Source organism: Vollenhovia emeryi, unplaced genomic scaffold (genome assembly GCF_000949405.1).
Source record: "Vollenhovia emeryi isolate VEMERY1.0 unplaced genomic scaffold, V.emery_V1.0 DF939191.1, whole genome shotgun sequence".
Taxonomy (NCBI): domain Eukaryota; kingdom Metazoa; phylum Arthropoda; class Insecta; order Hymenoptera; family Formicidae; genus Vollenhovia; species Vollenhovia emeryi.
In genome coordinates, this window is record NW_011967175.1 from 419,281 (window position 1) to 439,071 (window position 19,791).

At 45.5% G+C, this 19,791-nt stretch overlaps 3 protein-coding genes and 1 pseudogene across 3 annotated transcripts; 1 reads left to right on the forward strand and 3 right to left on the reverse strand.

Annotated features, from left to right (window-relative positions):
* Nucleotides 1-1,667: 1,667 nt before the first annotated feature.
* Nucleotides 1,668-4,316, reverse strand: LOC105562295. The gene is given in 4 exon segments (XM_012013034.1): nt 1,668-2,126; nt 2,651-2,894; nt 2,960-3,044; nt 4,216-4,316. Coding segments are annotated over 4 exon segments (696 nt in total). The 3' UTR covers nt 1,668-1,860.
* Nucleotides 4,317-5,283: 967 nt separating this feature from the next.
* Nucleotides 5,284-6,184, forward strand: LOC105562309 (cold and drought-regulated protein CORA-like). Its single transcript, XM_012013051.1, has 2 exons — nt 5,284-5,388; nt 5,849-6,184. The coding sequence occupies exons 1-2, from the start codon at nt 5,284-5,286 to the stop codon at nt 6,182-6,184; spliced, it is 441 nt and encodes a 146-aa protein (XP_011868441.1).
* Nucleotides 6,185-6,487: 303 nt separating this feature from the next.
* Nucleotides 6,488-7,588, reverse strand: LOC105562310 (annotated as a pseudogene).
* A 3,158-nt stretch (nt 7,589-10,746) lies between these two features.
* LOC105562311 lies at nt 10,747-13,611 on the reverse strand. Its single transcript, XM_012013052.1, has 3 exons — nt 13,598-13,611; nt 12,618-13,156; nt 10,747-12,023 (listed from the first exon to the last, which is right to left on the reverse strand). The coding sequence occupies exons 1-3, from the start codon at nt 13,609-13,611 to the stop codon at nt 10,747-10,749; spliced, it is 1,830 nt and encodes a 609-aa protein (XP_011868442.1).
* Between the last annotated feature and the right edge of the window lie 6,180 nt (nt 13,612-19,791).

The following is a 19,791-nucleotide window of genomic DNA, read 5'->3' on the forward strand; positions in this document are numbered from 1 at the left end:
ATTTTTGCGATTACGCAGCACGCGCGGCGCGGCGCGGCGCGGCGCGAGTTTGCCTACACGCGTGAACACATCGAATATATATATGCACCGAAAGTATTATTTATTTTATAAACACGCGTATACATATCGCGCGCGTATCGCGTTTGCGTAACCGCGCCCGCGCGCGGCGTAAACCGAGCGCCGCCGCGAGGATCCTCCGCGTCCCCTCCGCGCGCCGCGAGCGATAATCCCGCGTTAACGCTTTGCTTCATTAATATGTTTATAATCGTAATGACGCATCACTGATTGTTAAAGCATTCTATTGTGCGCGTTCGTTTTAAATCATTATTACGCGGTAATATCGAGAGAATTATTAATTAATTATGCTACGTGATATCGATAACGAGCCGATATTGTGTCGGCGATACCAAAGCCGTATTTGCTGCCTCGGCGTCGCCGCTGTGGCGGGCATTGTTTTTTAAAATAAAGATGAGGCGCGCGATACAAAATGCGCGCGCACGCCAGTGTACGGAAACTTGACGCACGATTGAAAACTATATGGACAATAGCCGCGAACGTTATAAAATTCGCGGCGGTTTTATCCCACCCGTTTCCTCTAATCCCCCGTCGAGATGACATCGTCGAAAACTTGGACGGAAGACGACGACGTTCAATTACGAAGTACAAAGGATCGCCCGTTATTCCCGGTTACCCGTACATTTGTTTGTCCTCCATGAGGCTGTCTGGGATGGATGACCATTGTTCTTACAGATTGGGGCTTTCGCAAGGATTAATGAGAATGGCTCGGCCGTTCACCGAAATCCGATTGGGTAGCCCACTTCAGACCGTTTAATATCGTGTTTACCCCCCCCCCCCTCGCACCCCCAAGTGTGTGTGCTCGTGACAATTACTACTAAAACAGAATGGACCGTATGAGTAGATAGAGAAATATACGGAGTGATAAACATTTAAAGAGTCGCATATCCGTTGGCATTCGAAACATGTCAGAACGGCGTTCGCGTAGAAGTAGTCGCGAGAGAAGCCGAGATCTTATCTCCGACGGACGGTCCGAGTGGATCCCCGATTCCTTTTGTCTCAACGTAGCAATTTATACGGGCGATACGAACGATTGAAAAATACTGCTGTTGAAATTCTTCCGAGGCGCAATTGGCCTCGAAAGACGGTCGTCTCAGCGAAACTAAAGTTTCCCGGTACGAAGCGGACGTGGGTCACGACTTTTACGTCTTCGCAACTCTTTTACCACTACTTTACGCGACGCTGCACCCGAAAACGTCGGCGTCCACCTGGCCACCTAAGGGCTTTGTGAGGTATCTCGTGTTTCGAGCACCCACAACTTTTGCTCCGAGCGCAACGGTGCACTTAGACGAAAGCTGGATAGGTAGATAGGTGGGCGCTCGCTCTGTGAAACATCGAGATAGAACGGGGGGCGCGCGAGGAGTGTCTGCGGTTCGGTGAAAACCGAAATTACGGGGTTAATGGAAGTCCGGGGCGAGGCTTGGTCGGTCGCGTACTAAAGAAGGAAACGGGCAACGAGAGATCGCGAAGGGGGTCTCACCTCGTAGATCTCGTCCCGGAAAAAGGGAGTGGTCCGCACCACTCGCCGCTGAAAAAACAAAACGTAACGAGCCATTCGTCGCTCAGACGTAACAAATAAATCTATAGGCTCGAGAGGATCTCTTAGTCCGTCGGTACTGCGTCGTGCGAGATTCAGCAAGGTGTGCTGAAAGAAGTTACCCCTTTGCTTCTTTCCGACTGAAAGCTGAGACCCTTTGTATGATTGTTCTGTCGTGACAGGGACAGAAATTACTAACGAGCGAGAAGTAGTTTTATTGCGCAACGGGGGTGGAGTTACAGTGATATTTAGCGCAGGATAATATTTTGCAACGAGTATTCAGGTCGGATCTCGAAGGACGCGGTGCCACCGTCGTTGAAGGGTAAAGACACGCTGCCATCTAGAACGAGGCCGGCGTCAAAGCCCATCGACTTGACTTTAATTCCGCAGCACATTCGCTTGTTCGAAATAAGCGTCGGCCAGAGCGAATTTCAAGACATCTCATATATCATGTATGTTTAAAGTTTCTGTAACGCAAACATTCGACATTTGAGTAATCGTAACTTAATGTTTTCTTGTTATATCCCCATCAGCCTACACCCCCAGAAAGGATTTCTGTTACCGAGACAAAAAGTATTCTTGACGCATTTATATTTCTCACAACCTCATTTAGTATAAAACTAAGACAATATCAAAATAAAATCATTAATTCTTATTCTCCTCTGTCGAATTAAAAAAAGATTGACCTACTATATTGAGACAAGAGTAACTTATATAAATGTAAGTTCATATATTCTTACGTTTAGAATAAAGTGTCCCTCCAGCTTACAACGTACGAAGTTGGCACCACGATATTAAACAAAAGACGACACATACTATCATTTTATTCTAGAATTCTATTCTATTAATATTTCTTTCTCTTTAATAAATATGATTGGCGCTATATCGATCCTATTTTATGATGCATTGAAGTGTAATAGCATTGGACCCGGAAATATTTTCTGTGGGTGTAGTATCCTTCATCGTGAATCTCCAATGACTACTCGGAGAAACGTCATTGAGGATTCGGCAGACACTTTGAGTTTGTGCTTGCGCTACCTGGCGGGAACAGGAGGTTACTGTGATACTTGTACAGCACTTTGCAGGTTTCTTTCTCGTCGAGTTGCCTACCAGTTGCCATGGCCGCGAGCGTTTGAACGGTTTCGGCAGTCTGCAAATTCATCGTCCTGAACCAGGACCGAGGGCCTGAGCCTGTGCAGACGCAGGAACGGATCGTGAACCTCTCCTCGTCGTCGACCTGAATCGCCACCAGGATCGGCGGTAAAAATTCGGCCATGAACACCTGGAAGCGCGTGATGAGCGTTATCGATCGGCACCGGCGTAGAAACGCTTTACGTCGGATGTAACCTCATTTAATGCCAGCCAGGGTAAAATTCTCAGGCGGGGCTGCAGGGCATCCGCTATTTTCCTCTGAGTGGATCTCATGAGTGCGCTGCGAAGATTTCATTTGTTTAGCGCGCGCCTTTGCAGAGACGTCGCGAGACTCGAAAGGAATTAATGAGACGCGAGAGTTTACGAGAGGAAGGGAGATTACACAGGGACGTAATGGAATATCAAATGTGCGATGGTTAAATTGTTTTCCCCTGCCGGAAATATCCAATTAAACACAATCGTCGGGACTAATCCCCCGCGACATTTTTTTCCCGGTTAATCGACAGATTACGAGCTTAAGAAGCTCCACCGCATTGCGTCGCGTTTACCCCCGTAAAATTCGCGCGAATTCAGAAGTTACGGCCTCCTTGCGCAAGTCGTAACTACGCGGGCCTTGTAATTTACAAGTTATAACTACCGAAGTTATAACGCGCATAAGCTGTAGTTCGGAACTTCGGTTGCGAGGAAAGGACCGGGCCGGGCCGGAGCAATGAAGATCCACTGTAGCGTCCTCGCGGAGGCGCCGGGTCGGCGATACCCAGCTGCTTATTTCAACTTTAGACTTAGCGCCGCGGGAATAGCCGGTAAATAAAAGTTTAGCGCGGAACGTCATTCTCGCGAGCAGCGCTTTAATGCTCCTCTATCTAACGCGGAATTACACGGTACATTTCTCGCGCCGGTTTCCCGCACGCGGCGGCGAACGCGTGCGTCTCCGCCCCGTCAACCCTGTTACTTCTCATTTCGCTCAGCAGCCAGCGCTCGCAAAACCATTCTCCGACTATCAAAAAGCATTCAAGCCCTTATCTTTTTGTGTTACGTTAATGCTGCCCCGAAGAAATTTCCATTTCAGGCATTCGCGAATAAAGGAGACGCCTGCCGTACCTCGTAAGTCCTTTCTCGCTTTATTCGGCTCTATTCGCCCTTGGCACGCCTGATTTATTAATACTATTATTCTATAACGTACTCCAACTCGCTTCCACGACCCGAGTGAAAATGACGACTGCATCTCCAAGAGGAATACTGAGAAATTTGCCAGATAAAACGTGAAATACAATCCTGCGTGAGAAAGGCGAGGTAAATGACGTTATGACACGGATTTTCCTTCAAGAGGAAAATTTTTTCGACGCAAGTTTTCCTTAGCGGAATACGCTGACTTAAATATAAAGCGGAGGAAATTATGTTAAGCGTTTCCACTAGCCCCTAGAAAAGGAACTATAGGCCGATCTACTCACTCGACTCTTTTCTCGCCTTGTACACGACCCTTTTCCTGCACGCGAAAGGGCTGTCGATAGAGTCCTTCTCCAGTCATTGTCGTACGTATACGACTTCTCATCAAGACAGTGTAATCCCGTGCACGCAACTTTTCGAATAGCCTCTCGACGTCCGCGCTACGCTTGATCGGCAGTGCGAAGGTGTTGTTAGCTCCGGGATGCGGATTAATCCCGAGTATCGGCGTTTTGTTGCATCTTATCAGCTTCGAGGCTGAGAGAAAGGTGCCGTCCCCGCCGACCGCGATCACCAAGTCCGCCCAAATCTGCGCATTTACTCGCGTCACCTATTCTGTATTCGACCACAGTACAATTTGAATTCAGTTAATTAACAACGTTGCTTGTGAATTTCATAAACTGGAGCATCGACCTCTGGAAATTATGTCGCGGATTTTCCACTTCGAAAAGAAAAAGCCCTACGGTAACGGCAGGTTCGTTAACTTACAAAGTAACTCGTTCGTAAAGCACATTACCTTTTCATAATCCGATAACTGACGTCGAGATTACGTAGAATCCGCGCAAGTTCGTTCTCGCAGGCGAGCTGCCGATGATGCTCCGCGTGGATCTCGTCAGGATCTATACTCTGTTTTCTCAACCGATTCGATAGCTGATTATTCGATAAATCCGGATGCGTGGCTTTATAAGATACTCGAAGGCGGATAATTCCGAGATGCCGAGCACGCGTTTCGGCCCGTGCCCGTTGTTCGTTAAACAATTTAACAATCTCATCCTTAACGTTCCACATATTGCGCGATAATTTTACATGCCGCTGCCAAATATTAATCCAAGTTAGATTATAGTAATTGTCATTATCTTTAAGAAAACATTGGCGGTTTACGTCGAGCGGGACAAATTAAACCTCCTGCTTAACCAAGTAAATTACGGAAGCGATAAATTCACTAATTGCATCGGGAAATTGCCTTTACTTATTAATTTCTTGGATGTTGCACCGAGCATGGGATCTTTAAAGCGGTGAATCATTAGCAACATCCTCCGCAACTCGGATTTCCGACGCCGCAGCGTTCCAAACCGATGTTTCTCGGCAAGCAGCCCGTTTCGCTACCGGAACTTGCGCAACTGTACATCGGTCTTTCCGAACGATTGACCGTAACATCCTCCGCAAGAGAAAAGGCTCTTGTAGATCGAACCTTTATTCCATGTATTAGCAAAAGTTAAGCGTATGTACGTGACATTACATTTCACGCATGCGTTACACACATAGAGATAAAGAGAATAGAGAAAGAATGTATTCTGGAACAATATACACGAAAGGGATAATTGGATAATAAAATTTAGTGCAATTAAAATATTGATAATGAAAGATTAATAATGAAACATTGAAATGAAAAAGAAACGAGAGAAAGGAAGAAGCACAATCCCAAATGTAACATTATTAAGAATGTTTAAGCAAGAGCGAGACCAAGCAATATTATTATATAACTGCGCCGTAAACAGCTATAAAGCATTGTTGTAGCAGTTATAAGGATGAGATTGTTAAATTGTATAACTCACTTGCAAGGAAGATCTCTCCGCGGCAACAATCCGCGTTTAACTTTAGCCAAATTAACGAGCAGCCCTTTCACCGTCATTGATGTAGTCCCGTCTTTCATCGCGAGTCGCGCGTGTTTCTCGCGAATGGCACGAGACTATCGAACACGGAGTTGTTGCCTGGAAATACGGGGGCTGGTTCTTGGTCGGAATTGGACGGTCCAAAGACGTTGAACACGGAGACGCGTCGTACAACGGCGGCGGCGGACAGGCCGCTGGACACGGCGGTGATTTACACGGGGACGGTTTACATGAGGGTGGTTTACACGCCGGCGGATTACACGGCGGCAGATTGCACGGAGCACGGAGGTGGGTCAGACCCGAGGTGGATGCCATGGCCACGGGTTGCGAGCTGGCGGGACATGGTACACAGGCACAACAGTAACAACAACGACGGTGGGAGGGGATTGCGGGCAGAGGGGGACGCGTGTTGTCGCCTGTGTTTAATCAACTTAGCGTGATAAGGCGACGGATAGAGACGTCGAGGGGCATTATGTGGGAGCCTTCGTACCCTCCTCGACTCTTCTACACTGGAATCTCCTATCGAGGAAGTGTGCCTTCATGGTCTTCGCGGAGCCTGATGTTACGAAGTTTCCTCGCTGTTACTTCGCGCAATTCAGCGCGGTTGCAGCTCCGCCAGTTCCTCGCCTTCGACGCTGTCATTATCGTTGCCTGTAGAGCAACTCCGTTACCGGCGACCTCCAGTGCCGTCGCCGACATCAGCGTTCTCGAATGCAGTACTTAGCGTGAAAGGCGGCGCATGGGCGCGCCGTTCTGTCGAAGGATATCGTACTTCCTTCGCCTCGCGGGCGAAGTTTCGTGCCGTACGATGTCGAAGTTGAATAGTAAATCTTCCGACGCCGCCTGTCTGATACATCCACCAGGACGACGTTAAGTCTTGCCACTGCATAAAGCTACCCGTTACACGACTGAAATGCTTATGACAGCGGCAAGCGTGTCCTAACACTGCCTGTGTGGTTCAAGATGCACTTATTCCTTGAGTACCTTCGACTCTTCTCTTATTCTCTCTATTATACCCAGAGAATTCGCCAAGCAGATTGCCATAAACTTCGACCGAGTTTTCGTCTCGTACTTCCAATATAAAGATTGTTTAAGAGATGCAAAATTCTTCCGAACTATCTTCTCGCATGTCACATGCTTCGAATGATTATCCGTATAACAGATCTACTGAAGATGAATGATAAATAATTAAATACATTGTTCTATCTCCGTCAACTCTTAGATAATAAATTCTCAGTTAGAGATTTCGCTATTATATATTCAATTTCCTTTCCTTAATAAAATTAGTTTTAACTAAAATGAATTAACCACAGTATACCTTTCTGATCGCCCGTGAATAGATAACGAGAGGAAACACGCTGCTGAGATATGCTTTTGCTCTCCAGACCAGATTTTCGGCCTTTGCATCCGGCAGGTGGGCTACCAAGGAACTTCGACGAACTTGCGCGAAATTCCTTCCGCCGCAATCGCCAACCGCGAAGGCCGCTTAAAGATATGACGACGTCCCCGCCGGGATCCGACTTGATGCAAAGTTTCCCGGCTGCCTGCAAGCTCTTTTCGACACTGTTTGGCGTTTCTTGCGAAAACGGTAACGGCCTCTCGCGTTTGCGGCGGCTTCTTCTTGTCCGCGGACATTTCCCCGAGCTGAGTAGCTTCGCGAGCGGATGAAAAAGCGATCAGACGATCTCGCGTCTGTTTCGGTTCTCTTGCGACTGGCAATTTTTCCGTAATAGACGTTTTCTTGCGATGCAGAGGCATTTCTCTTCATTTTTGCCGGTCCTCGAAATGCAAATTCGAGCTAATTCGTTATTAGTGAATAATCATAAAGTAATTATCATAATGAGTAATAACAAACTGCTGTGCAAACACCATAATCACTCTGTCCGCATTAATATATCGTGTGATATTATACGTTGTCTTGTTGTCCGGCATCAATGCGTCGACTGTCGCATCTATATCGCGACTATATTTAGCGCGTTATTAATTTTAATTATTAATATGCGTGCGCGTTGGACAGGACGCAAAACTTTATGGCTATTCGCACATACCAGTTAATAACTGAAATTAGTATGTACTGTGAAGTGTAATTAGGATTGACGTACATCACAGGCTGCGGTACAGATTACGTCGCGTATTTATCCATTTTAATTCGCTCAGTCCCCATAGCGACCTCGCCCGACCTTGCATCGTAAATTTGTATAAAAAATTATACATAAGCGGCAAAAAGCGGCGCGTTAATTTTGTACCTCCGATTGTACGATTGATTCCGAATTATTCAGCGAAGTTAAATATCGCATGTTGCTATTGTCAATATCAATTATATCGCAACAAATGCTCCGATGGCCATGGATGCGTGAAATATAAATTTCCCTTTGTCCAGTAATATGATCGATCCCTGCCACAGTGTTGATTGTTCCATACTGGACAATTGTCATTCCAATGATAATATCCCGTACAAATGTTGTCAATATTATTTAGATGCGGATAACAATATTTTGCGTCGTTCTTCCAATACGTATTGATACATAATAAATTTTCACATGTTGCCCAACGTTTTGCGCAGTCACTGATGTTGCAATATCTGGACGAGGCGTGGTTATTAACCAGCGAGTGACAACTGCTACGGTATTCGATTGCACACGAATCTTGCGGGAAAGCGCAATGAGCGTGGCTTAAAGTAGCATCCCGTGTAACTTCGTTCCGCGAGCCAAAGCATGGAGTGGGCCAAACGCAATATTTGGGTCTTCCGAGACAGACGTCGCTCGGTATTAGATCTTCGCAATGTCTCATTGGCTGTGGGTATCCTAGCGGTTTGCCACGACAATCTTGATACATCTGTATTGCCGGTCTTTTAAGGTAATTTAAAGATCTAGAACACTTTATCGTTTCAGGTAAGGGCAAGAAGAGACGCTCGCATTTCGGAAGTTTCTTGGTATCCTTGGGTGTGCATGTTTTCTTAAACTGCGGCATTTTTCTCTCTTTCGTCATAGACGCGTCAATGCGATATTTGGCGCGATATTTTGGCCTGCCGCACGGCACCGATTCCTGAAGAATATCCTTGGCTATGACTACTTTCATGGATTCGTCTCTTACCTGCGAAGTTTTGATAGAGGAATCAACGATGCCATTTTTTACGGTAGTAGCTTCTTGACTGAAGAGAGTTTCTCGTTTTGAAGCAGTGATTTGAATGTCGTTTTGCTGATTTAAATCTAAAGAGGTGGAAACTTTCTTTCTTAGCTTCGGTATACACTTTCTAATTACAGTGGCACAGTTTGTCTTGTCAACAGCAGCACGTTTGTCTGACGTTCGTCCTAGAGAAATTTTCTTCGATGATTCTTCTATATTCTTTTCCTCGGCAACAGTAGTAACTGCAGCATCCAGAACATCGTCTCTTTCCGGATACATGACCGATACTGTTCGCGCGTGCTCAGTCCTCCTTAAACATTTTGCCGGTGAAATTACTTGGCTATCCGAAATGCTCAACGATTTACCCAAGCACGCCGAAAACTTTCGTAATGCCGGCGCAAAGCGACTCGAGCAAAACACTAGTTGCGTATTCGTGAGTGTCTCTGGTTGCATTACTGCGGCAGTTGGTTTTTCCTCCCCGCAAACGATCGAAGATATTAATGGTTGCGGGCTCTCGAATGTTTCCTCCCCCATCTCATATCCCGCCGACGACACCGATACGGACGCGAGGATCGAAGCCTGCTCCTTCGCGGAAACGAGACGCGCTTTCTCCATCAAATCGTCAGAGACTTTTGCAATTTCCTCGAGAATAAAGTCCGCGTGCCGCCTCTCTTCGCATGCTTTCGCGAAAGCGTCGGGGCTTGTCTTCAAACTGAATTCCCCATCCACGGTATCGCTTTGAGTCCCGATACGCAGCGGACCGCAGCCACACTCCGGCACGGTGTTATCCGCGCACTTCGCCGTGTATTCCGCATATCGATAAGATGCGCCGCGTACAAAATGCCCTACGACGCCTGCAGGATTTTCGTGTGTTGCTCCGTCAAAAACTTGGTCGAATCTTGTAGTGGAGGTGATCGCATTCATCATCTCTTGCTTAGCAACAGCTTTTGCCTCGGGTTTAATTATATTATCTACAATCGACGAGCTACACGTGGCAACTTGCTCTTCGGATTTACACGACGTACCGACACTTTGCTTTCTATTAAATATCTTTTTTCTGCTCTGTACTAATCGCACAGTGGAGCGTATTAAATGTTTCAACATCTTGTTGAGTGACTTATGACTTTTTGACGTCGATGGACCTCCGTCAGTTGCATTTGGAATATTGCGGTAAACGAAACAATCTGTTTGTTTAGTACAATTTATGTCACAATCAACCATTTTGTTTCCGTTATTTGCCATGCTTGCTGCGCTTAGTATGTTTATTCGATATACGTAGTAATATTAATGTTATAGAACACAGTTCCACCGCATTAATATTGTTAATATTGAATATGTTTAATTGAATATGCTAATATTGAATAGGCTGAATTGCTGAATTGCAATATTGCTGCATGCTGAGTAAGAAAATTATATTACAATATGCAACCTCGTAATTTTTCAACTTGTAATTTTCAGGAGAGATTCATAATTAACTTATTTTCTTTCCATTGTTAGTAATAATTAAAATTCCCGTTCGAGCGTGGATTTTGGCGTAGATACAATTTCCGTGTCGAGTACATTTTTGCCGATTTTACATAGCCGAGAATAGACACGTATGTGTGGTTATTAAGATTTAGTTGAACTGAAAATCCAAATTCTCGATATCTCGAAGCGATTCGATTCATCTATACGAAAAATCTGACGAACGCAAATTTCGCTAAATTTCGCGTATCGCTGCTTGAAATAATTATTTATATCATGACAGACGCATATTTATTTGTACAAGCTGCTCTACTAAGAAAATCTTTCGTGCATAAATCACGGGGGGATCCTGACAGCTGCTTTTTGTTCCGTCAAATGATCGTTCAAATCAGACGTTTCTGGATACTCCGCGATTAACGTCTCGTCTAAAGTGACCGAGCTGTCTGACCGCCTTATTTCGTAGCAATCTTGTTTGTCGCACACGAAACATTGCACGGTCCTCGACGCGGTCGCGATCGCACTCTGAGGTCGTGTGCCCGGATAGCCGAACATATTGATCCCCGCGGAAGTAAGGTCATTCGATGACGTTTGCGTTTCCACCTCTCTCACGTCGTGGCCCGATTCCGATTGTAGCATTATGCTCATCAACACCCTCCTCTTCTTCTCGCCGCTGAGAAGAAACTCCGATAAAACCCTCGCAACAATCGCGTCAGGTGTTTGCACTTGTACGTTTACGTAGGCCCGACTCTTATTGCCTTCTCGAGGGGTTTGCACAGTAGACGGCTCTATTTGCGTAATCTTCGCTCCGCTATCGTAAGTAGTAGCGGCCGTGCTAGATAGCTCCTTTCTTCCGATGCCTCTTCTGCCCCGTTTAAGCACAGCCGCGATGGTTTTATTATCGACGGACGAGCGCCTCCTCCAGAATTTCATAGCCGTCGCGCAAAACGGCGATCTGGAATTCCTTCGTGATTTTCCCGGCGAAGCGGGCGACGTCGTCCCCCATTTGGAAGTAGACGCTATCGGTTTGTCCGGATCGTTCTGCGATGAATGAACTGTGAGACCCGTTGCCGTCGACGATACTGCTGCAACCACGACCGCCGACGTGAAGCTCCTTTCCGTTTCCGCGCAAAATCTTGTTTGTTCAGGCGTCGCGGGCGTTTCCATTCGTCCGTTATCTTCCGGAGAGGATATGTTCGTCGATCGAGACTCATGATGTAGCCGATCATTTCGCGACGTAGCCGATACGCGAATCGCTTGGCGATCGGTAGTTGCAAACCGTTCGTAACAGGCCACATGCTGCGAGCTTCGATCAGTGCAATGCACGCTCGTCTCTCGACTCTTATCGTGACATATACAATTTTCCGAAGTGGAATTTTGATTACGCTCGATCGATCTTGCCTCGTGAATACGTTGCACAGATTTCTGCTCATCTCTGGTCGTAAAATCCCGATTATCGCTACCACCTCTGTTGCGGAGTCCTGGGCACGTGGAGTGCTCGAGGTATGTCAAGTATTCACTTAAACGGGATTGAGAATGTACATCCTCATCGTGGCTGAAGGTTTCATTTCGTAATGGAAATTCTACGATATCCCAATATTTGTCACGTTCATATTCTAAAAGAGTAATTATTATTTCTATATTAAAGGCAAGAATTATACACACACGGGAAACGAGAGAATATTTTACGATATTGAATATTGCGCAAGCATTCGTATCTAAATGCAAATTCTCGCACGGGCAAGGGCTAATGTAAAATTTGAATATAAACATCCTTTGTCTTCAATGCGTATAAATTTGGAAATTTTCAAAGAGGAAAATTATCGTGGGATTACAACAAAAACCGAATTTGCTAATTTGCATTCTATCGCAACGCAAATCTGCAGAAATTTGTATTTATTTATGAAACTATAAAATTTCTCCATCATTTTTTGTATTTCATTTAGCTGAAATAAAAAATACATTTTTGTTACAGCGCAATATTTATGGTTCACGTATTCGGAGAGACGCAGGTACAAAGAGACGACAGAAAAATCGAAAAACCCGACAAAATTGAAAAGCAGTGAAAGATTGTAACAAAAAAAAGCGAATGTTTCGTTATCGTTTTTTTTTAAATATTTCCTCCGAAAAAAATTTTACACATACATTTACTAAGTTGACTCAAATGTGTACGCGTCATTTGTTAAATATAAGTCATAAGTTTCGATGACTTAATGCAACAGGTAGACGCGCGGTGGATTGATCGCTGCTAATCGTACCGTTGTAAGTCACACAGGACCCTTTGTCATCCTCTTTTTCGGCGTTTTGATCCGCGCGCTTCTGCATATCGCGGCGAGAAGGTGCAATGGCTCGCGAATTCTTCCGCATCGGTGCATCCTCCGTATCCTCGCGGTATTTTCCCACGTTCCCGATTGCGCGTTCTTGACGCGCCTCCGTTTTTTCCCCGTTCTTTGAGCGCATTAAATTTTTACGACACGTTTCACCGCATATTTTGCCGGCGCACGAGGAGGACGAGCTTTTCACGAGCATCGCGTCAGCCACTTCGACGGAATTTCTCTGTGAACGTTCCGATTTAGGTGCATCCTTCACAACACGGCCGACGCTCGTGGCAGCGAGTTTTACGACGTTCTTACACGCATCGTGCATTTGCGACCAAATTTTGCCCATCTGTAAACTCGTCCAAAGAGAGTAATCGCGCGTCTCGCGACGTTCGCCGTCATCGTTTATATTGTCACTCCTCGTTTGTGACCTACGAAACATTCGTAGAAACTTTGGTACACATTTTCAACGTGCTTTTTATTACTTTGACTTGAAAGGAAAATCGATTCCGAACAGATTGCTGTGATAAAGAAATGCAACAGAGATTTGTTGCATTCTATACACAGCAGGTTGAAAATATATATTATAACAGAAACAATTGTGAACGTTTTGTAAATATTTTAACGGTGTCAGTTCGGTTCGCGGAACGCGAGTCAGATCATTAAATTCCGCGATGTTATTTCACACAGAAAATAATAATAAAAACACGAATATATATAAATATTATATAAAACAAAAAAAAAGAGTTAGAAGGCAAAAATATACTCTGAAATATACGAGAGCAAAACAATGTAGGCGAGAAAAAAGTAGAAAATTCTATTTATCGGAAATAGATGTGGTGCGGCAACGCCAAAATCAGGTGGGGACTAACGTTGCTTCGACCATTTCCAGGCTCTCGCGCTTCCTTATCTCCGCGCTTTCGCGCAATTGGACACGAATCGCCTCTTTCGATTTATATCTGTTAGACATAGTCGACGTTAGGTAACGACGAGAGAAAGAGAGATGTAGAGGGAAGGAGGAGGAGGAGGGAAAGCGGCGCGGTTCCTTTATCGTGCGGCCATATCTCATTCAAATCGACTCTCACCTGGAATCACGTTCTCCTTTGAAATCCATCCTCGCGCGTGTACCGGCGTCTACGGTCGCGATTCTTCTCTTCCATTTGTAATCCAATTGTTGGGCGTCAGTTTCAATGGAGTCCCGTTTCCACTCCGAATCCACTCGGCGGGTGGATTCGCCCTTTTCCCCGGGATGCTGGCAGATACGCGACGCTACCGCGACAACGCGGTCTGCGCAACGCCGTCCGATACAGTTGTCCCTCCGCGCGCCAGCATCCCACGTGTCAGCGCCTTTCAGCAAATCTGATTTATACGACCGATTGCCGACTCTCTCCACCGTCGTTGTCGTCGTCGTCGTCCGCCACCCGCGCTTCCCAGGCCGCGCATCAATTTTGCATCGCGGCGCATCCACGGGCCGCGAGCCGCGATGATCGGCGACGATCTCACCTGGTTCGGCAGATACGCTCGCCCGCGAAGCCTCGCGTTTCCAGACCGTGCTCGTCGAGCCTGTTTCCCTCTCGTCGCGATCCGCGCACCGTTCGACTCCACCTGGAGAATATTCATCTACTTCCGTTGCGAATTCAGGCGCGATATCCATCCCGAGCTCGTCCGCTCCACGCCCCTCGATCTCTTCCCTTTGATGCTTCTTCGCAGGAGCGGAATTCTCGAACAGTCTTGTCGCTCGCGATATCAGGGGGCAACGGTCGCGTTGCATATTTATATCGGAATCGCGTTCGTTCGAGTCATAGAGACATCGGCATCCCTTCGCGCGGGTATATTCAGGATGAAAGCACTCGGCCGTCCAATCAGTTTGCATCTCCGCATCGAAATCGGAACAATTTGCATTGTAATCCTCCCGATCACAAATGTGATATTCTTGATGCTCGTCGTTAAAAATCGAGCAGCAGTAGTTCGCGATACGTTTCCTCGCGTCAGCACATGTTTGCTGCGCGTTCAATATCGGATATCGCGCATTATCAATATTAACCATCGTGTCGTGATGACAGCATTCCGTTGAGTCAAGAATCTCGTTGGGCGTATAAAGCCACTGCATATTATTTTCTACGTGCACTTCTCGTTCTCCGTCTGTGGTCTTTTCTAATTTTTCTGACGCGTTAACAGTCGCGTTGACATCCCTGCTATCCATCGATTCGCCCGAATGATTCTCACATTTGCGCTTTGACCCCCGAGGTTTCTTCATTTTGTAATGTTCGGCACAAAGTACAGTTAGCAGAGAACTGTTCATTGTTTTCCTCGTCATTTTGCTTCTGGGAGTCCAGATTGAGTATCGCGCACGCTTCCTGAAAGAGCAATTTACAAAATCTTTAAATGTCTGTCTTTGTCTGTTGCGTTTACAGAAAAATCCGTACTTTGGCATCGTGACAATTTCGGACGCTAGATTACGCATGGGAATAACGCTGATCTTTATGCCGGCGCGGAAAGTGCCATAAACATCATTGCTAAGATCTATGATAACTCCTTCGGGCGCCTTGCGACGTGTTTTTCCCTTACGATTCGATTTGCATCGAGATTCATCTTCGTTCCTTGAGAGAGTACCATCACTCTTGACCGTTTCCTTGCAAGATTCCTTTTGTATCGAGCTTTCGCGGCTGGAAGATACGCACGTTTCAGCGCGGTAATCGTTCGCGAGCTCATCAATCTTTCCCTGATCCAATTTAAAGGCGCATATTTCATTCGGAGAACCGTCTCCATAACTTTTATCCAGTGACTCGTTGTTGTCTTCTCGCGATATGAAATCGTTTGCGTATGAAACGTTATGCGCTGCGTCGGAATATAAAAGTGGGCTATTTACGCATTTGCGATTTCCGTTTTCGCCTTGTGGCGGATCTGCCGGTGGTTCGGCCATCGAGACTTCCGGTCGAATAAGCTGCTCAGTACGGTGGCTACAAAATCGGCGAGATTACAAGCGTATTACGATAATAATATGTTACAATATCGAGTTGCGCGATAATCGGACATTTGGACGAGCACAGCGATAATTGTTTGCGAAATCTGTATCGCAGGCTGGAAATAGTGCAAACGAACAATGGCTCTGAATAGCGAGTCGTGACAGAGGCGCGGAATTGCGAAATCGCGTGTCGACGCAAACTCGTGCTTAAACGATAATTAAGTAGTAATTGTCATACACGCTAAATTAAGTAGTGATTGCCATATGCTATTGTATTACGCTGCTGCATTATTGCCGCATTACATCGTGAAATTATATTGTTCTCTCTTACATGGCAAATGGAATCGCTTTCGCCGGCAAGTGGGCCATTGAGATGTAAATTTACCGAATTGGGGCATGTACTAGCAAATTTTGAATTTAGCGAGGTTAGTTGCCGTGATCCTGACGTCGAAAGTTTGGTTACTTGATGAGGTTTTCGGAAACAACAGAGCGAATGGGCTTCGATGCACGACGCGTGCCACGCGCGCGTTATTTTTTACGTGCTATTCGTTTCGCTGCTGCTGCTCTCTCGCTTAATCGCGATTATTGTGCGATTTAAAATTTGCAACGGAATAACGTTTTCTGCTTGAAAGGGAAATTAATTGTTAAACTTAAATCTCCTCGATGCATTTTGTAACACAATGATCTCATCGTGTACGAAACGGCTAATGCATGAGGCGCGTGCTAAATTTGAGAAATTTGTAAAAAAAAAATTTACATTTAGATAGTGTACCGAGTATCCCATTTTTAGCGACGAGCTTTAGTACGGCTCTGGCGTGCAGCGAAATACATTTTTTCCGCGAATGTTGCAATTTTCCATTATTTACGTCGGTATAATCCGACGGTGCGTATCAGGTTGAAAGCCGGCGTAAAATGTAATACGCGCTTTTGTAATTTGACTGTCAGTTGCAATCGACCTGCCCGCAGTGGCTATATTTGTAAAGGAACGTAATAGGCTTTATGGCGAGTGGCATGTATCTTTTTCCCGAGGCTTTGTGTAGCGCAGTACTCGATGCACTCGTATCGTCTTTCCATTCATTAAAACGCAGCGCAACTCTTCTTGCTCCACCGAGGTCATTAGATGGCAAGAAGAATGGAAGACGAGGGGGATGAAAGTGGATCGATCTATCTTGAAGACCGACGGATAATAATGCAAAATTTTGAATGCAGGCTGTGTAACGCGAATTAATAATGCGAGGATAATAACGTATCGTGTTACTAGTCGCTTAAGATCGAACGACATTGTCGCCGTCGCCTCGCGTCACGATTTTCCGGCCGCGCGACGAGCGACGGATTTTACGTCGTGTTACAGCTATTGCGGCTTCACGTATGCATGCATGTACCGACTCGTGCGCTCTGGCAGACCCAAAAAGAGCGACGCGGGCTGACGTTGAAGCGACGGGAGGACTGTCGCGCGCAGTGATGGATGTCGGCAGGCTTAAATTTTGCGAAATTCCAGGCTCTCCCTGTTGCCGCCGCTATTTCCAACCGCTCCCCCCCTCCCTCTCCCTCTCTCTCTCTCTCTCTCTCTCTCGCGCCCTCGCTCGACCGCTCCCTCATATCGTGGGCTGAACACGCGTGACACTGACGAACTTTCAAGAGCCGCGCGAGATGCCTTATTTGAAAATTTTTCTATTTTCACGCCATCCCAAAGAGTTCGTAGGAACCATTCACTTTCACCCCTGCGGATCTGTTGGACGTAGAACATTTGGCACCCTCTAAGACAGCTTAATTTATGATTGGGATGCTTTCAGGATTAGAATCGTTAAGATTGAAGATCAAGGAGATACTATCCCTCTCTATCTCGTCTTTGTTAACTTGGTGAAAGCCTTTGGCTATTTTTTAGAGAGCGGGGTATAAGAGATTGTATCCCCAAGTCCCTCGATAGGGATCAGCGCGGTCCGCAGAATCCTCGCGTATTTCGTAAAGGTAATCCACCGGCGCTTTTCAACCTCGGAATGAGACGTCTCGAGTGTGTACTCCCGTCGTCGTTTCCACCAATGATGTAGTCTTGAGACAGGCATAGACGGTGGATCGAAGTCGGCTGTCCCCCTGTTTAAGGATAATGTACTTCCGACGATGGGCGGTGCATAACGATTGCTATGGATTTTACGGGGGCCGCTAAAGTGAAAGTACATACGTGCCTTTATTACATATTTAAGCGAAGCGCGTAAAAGTTGGAACATTGAAAAAGGCTGGAACACTTTTCAAATTAGCTTCCGAGGGTTTTACGAGCGGATACACTATGAAATACGCGCCGCCGCGGCCACAAGTATTCGTTTTCGCGTTTCGCTTCCGTTTTTGCAATAAAATATCGCGCGCTATGAATGTATGTTATACATACACGTGTGAGAGATTCATGATAGTCTATCGATCGTGTATTTTAGATTTGACGTAAACTAAAATACATATTCGTGTATATACACGATAATAATATACAGGGTGCACCTAAACTGGGGGAAAATATTTTAATGACGAGCACTTTGTAATATTTTAAGATGGCGAGTCTCCGTTGTGAAATTTGCTACTTTGCCATCCCTGTACGCGCGAAATTCTAGCCTCGTTATTCGGGATTTTTAAACTCTTCCCATTTGAAAACTACACGGAGAGACCGATGTGGTTACCGCATGTCTAATTAGGGTTGGCACAACCCCAATAAATAGTAATATTTGGGGCAGCTATATCTGTGGTTGTCATGTTCACGTTGGTATGATAAGTAGTGGAGACAATTATATGCGTTTTGTGCAGCAAACTCAGTGAATGCTGCAACACAAAACAATGTAGATGCCCCCACTATTTATACGGCAACATTGTAATTTTAGCCATTTTTGCATTAGCCGGTCTTTCCGTGTGTCTTTGCCTCGACATTTTCGTATTAGAATTTGTGTTTTAAAATGTTACAAATTACTTGTCATTAAAGTATTTTCCGCCAGTTTAGGTACACCCTGTATATCGAATATTGTAGAAATTTGTGTGCTCGTTTAATACACAGCAAATGTTCGTATCTCTGTATCACTGAGAGACCCATTTTGTTGAATGAAACGAAATAATTTGATTGACTCATTTTGTTGACTGAACATGTAATTTGGTTGTATAAAACGAAAAATATGTTACTGAAAAGAAGTTAAATGTTACAATGTTACAACAACTAACTATTTTGGTTCCATGAGTTGTTTATCTGAACAAAATTTTATGGTTGAGATAACAAATTCGTCCATCACGTTCTAAATAATTGTATTTGTTGCGTAAACTAAATCGTTTAGGTGAATATTATAAAAGGATTCTGCGCGTGTTCACTCAACCAAATTGGTGTGTTAATATAACCAAATTTTCCAACTAAATTTTTTTGTTGTATCAACTGAAAGATTCATTTGCTCATATCCAAACAAGAAATTCAATTGAGTAAACTAAGTTTTGTTTCATTCAACAAAATGGGTCTCTCAGTGTACGAGATCTCATCATTGTCCGAGTTTCATTCGTAACAGATTCCTTCGTATCTATATACACTGGTGGCGAGTGATGCAACGTACTCGCGCATGCATATGCATAAGTGTGCGGAGGAAGGTGAGATTATCTTTTTTTTTTTTTAACGAATCGTGCGAGGGTGCATCCGCACGGCGCGGTGCAACCTGAGAGGAGAGCTCTCGAGACACCAGACACCCTTCCGACTGTCTGGTCACAAGGCAACTCCGCCTAAGTGGTGAGCATTATATCTCTCTCGCGCTTCAATAGCAGTTCACGCACGCAGCCATGCCGTTAGCCGGCAAAGCTGCTCCTCTCTTCGGCACCTAAAGTGCGACAGGGGTCGCGAGAAGAATCGCAAACGTCGCTCACTCTCTTTCACGAGGCACCGATAGTCACGACCTGGCGTATCATTTTTCGTCGCACTTCAGAATGGTTTCGAGAGTGTTTCCACCTGTCGAGTGACAAAACTTTTCTTTGCGGCGAGATTGAATATCGGAAATGCCACGCTGAAGATATTCGCGAAACAACTGCGATAAAATTGTTCTATGTCCCGCGATGTCTCACGGCTTGTCAAATTTTTTTTCGTGTTTAATAAAA

Bases quoted from the DNA above. Each gene is read 5' to 3' on its own strand.
- LOC105562311 (XM_012013052.1), bottom strand. The intron at 12,024-12,617 runs GTCATCGAAACT...TTACTCTTTTAG, and splicing joins GCGTCTACCTGTTGCATTAA to AATATGAACGTGACAAATAT.
- LOC105562309 (XM_012013051.1), top strand. From the start codon at position 5,284: ATGTTTCTCGGCAAGCAGCCCGTTTCGCTACCGGAACTTGCGCAACTG. The intron at 5,389-5,848 runs GTAGATCGAACC...TCATTGATGTAG, and splicing joins CCGCAAGAGAAAAGGCTCTT to TCCCGTCTTTCATCGCGAGT.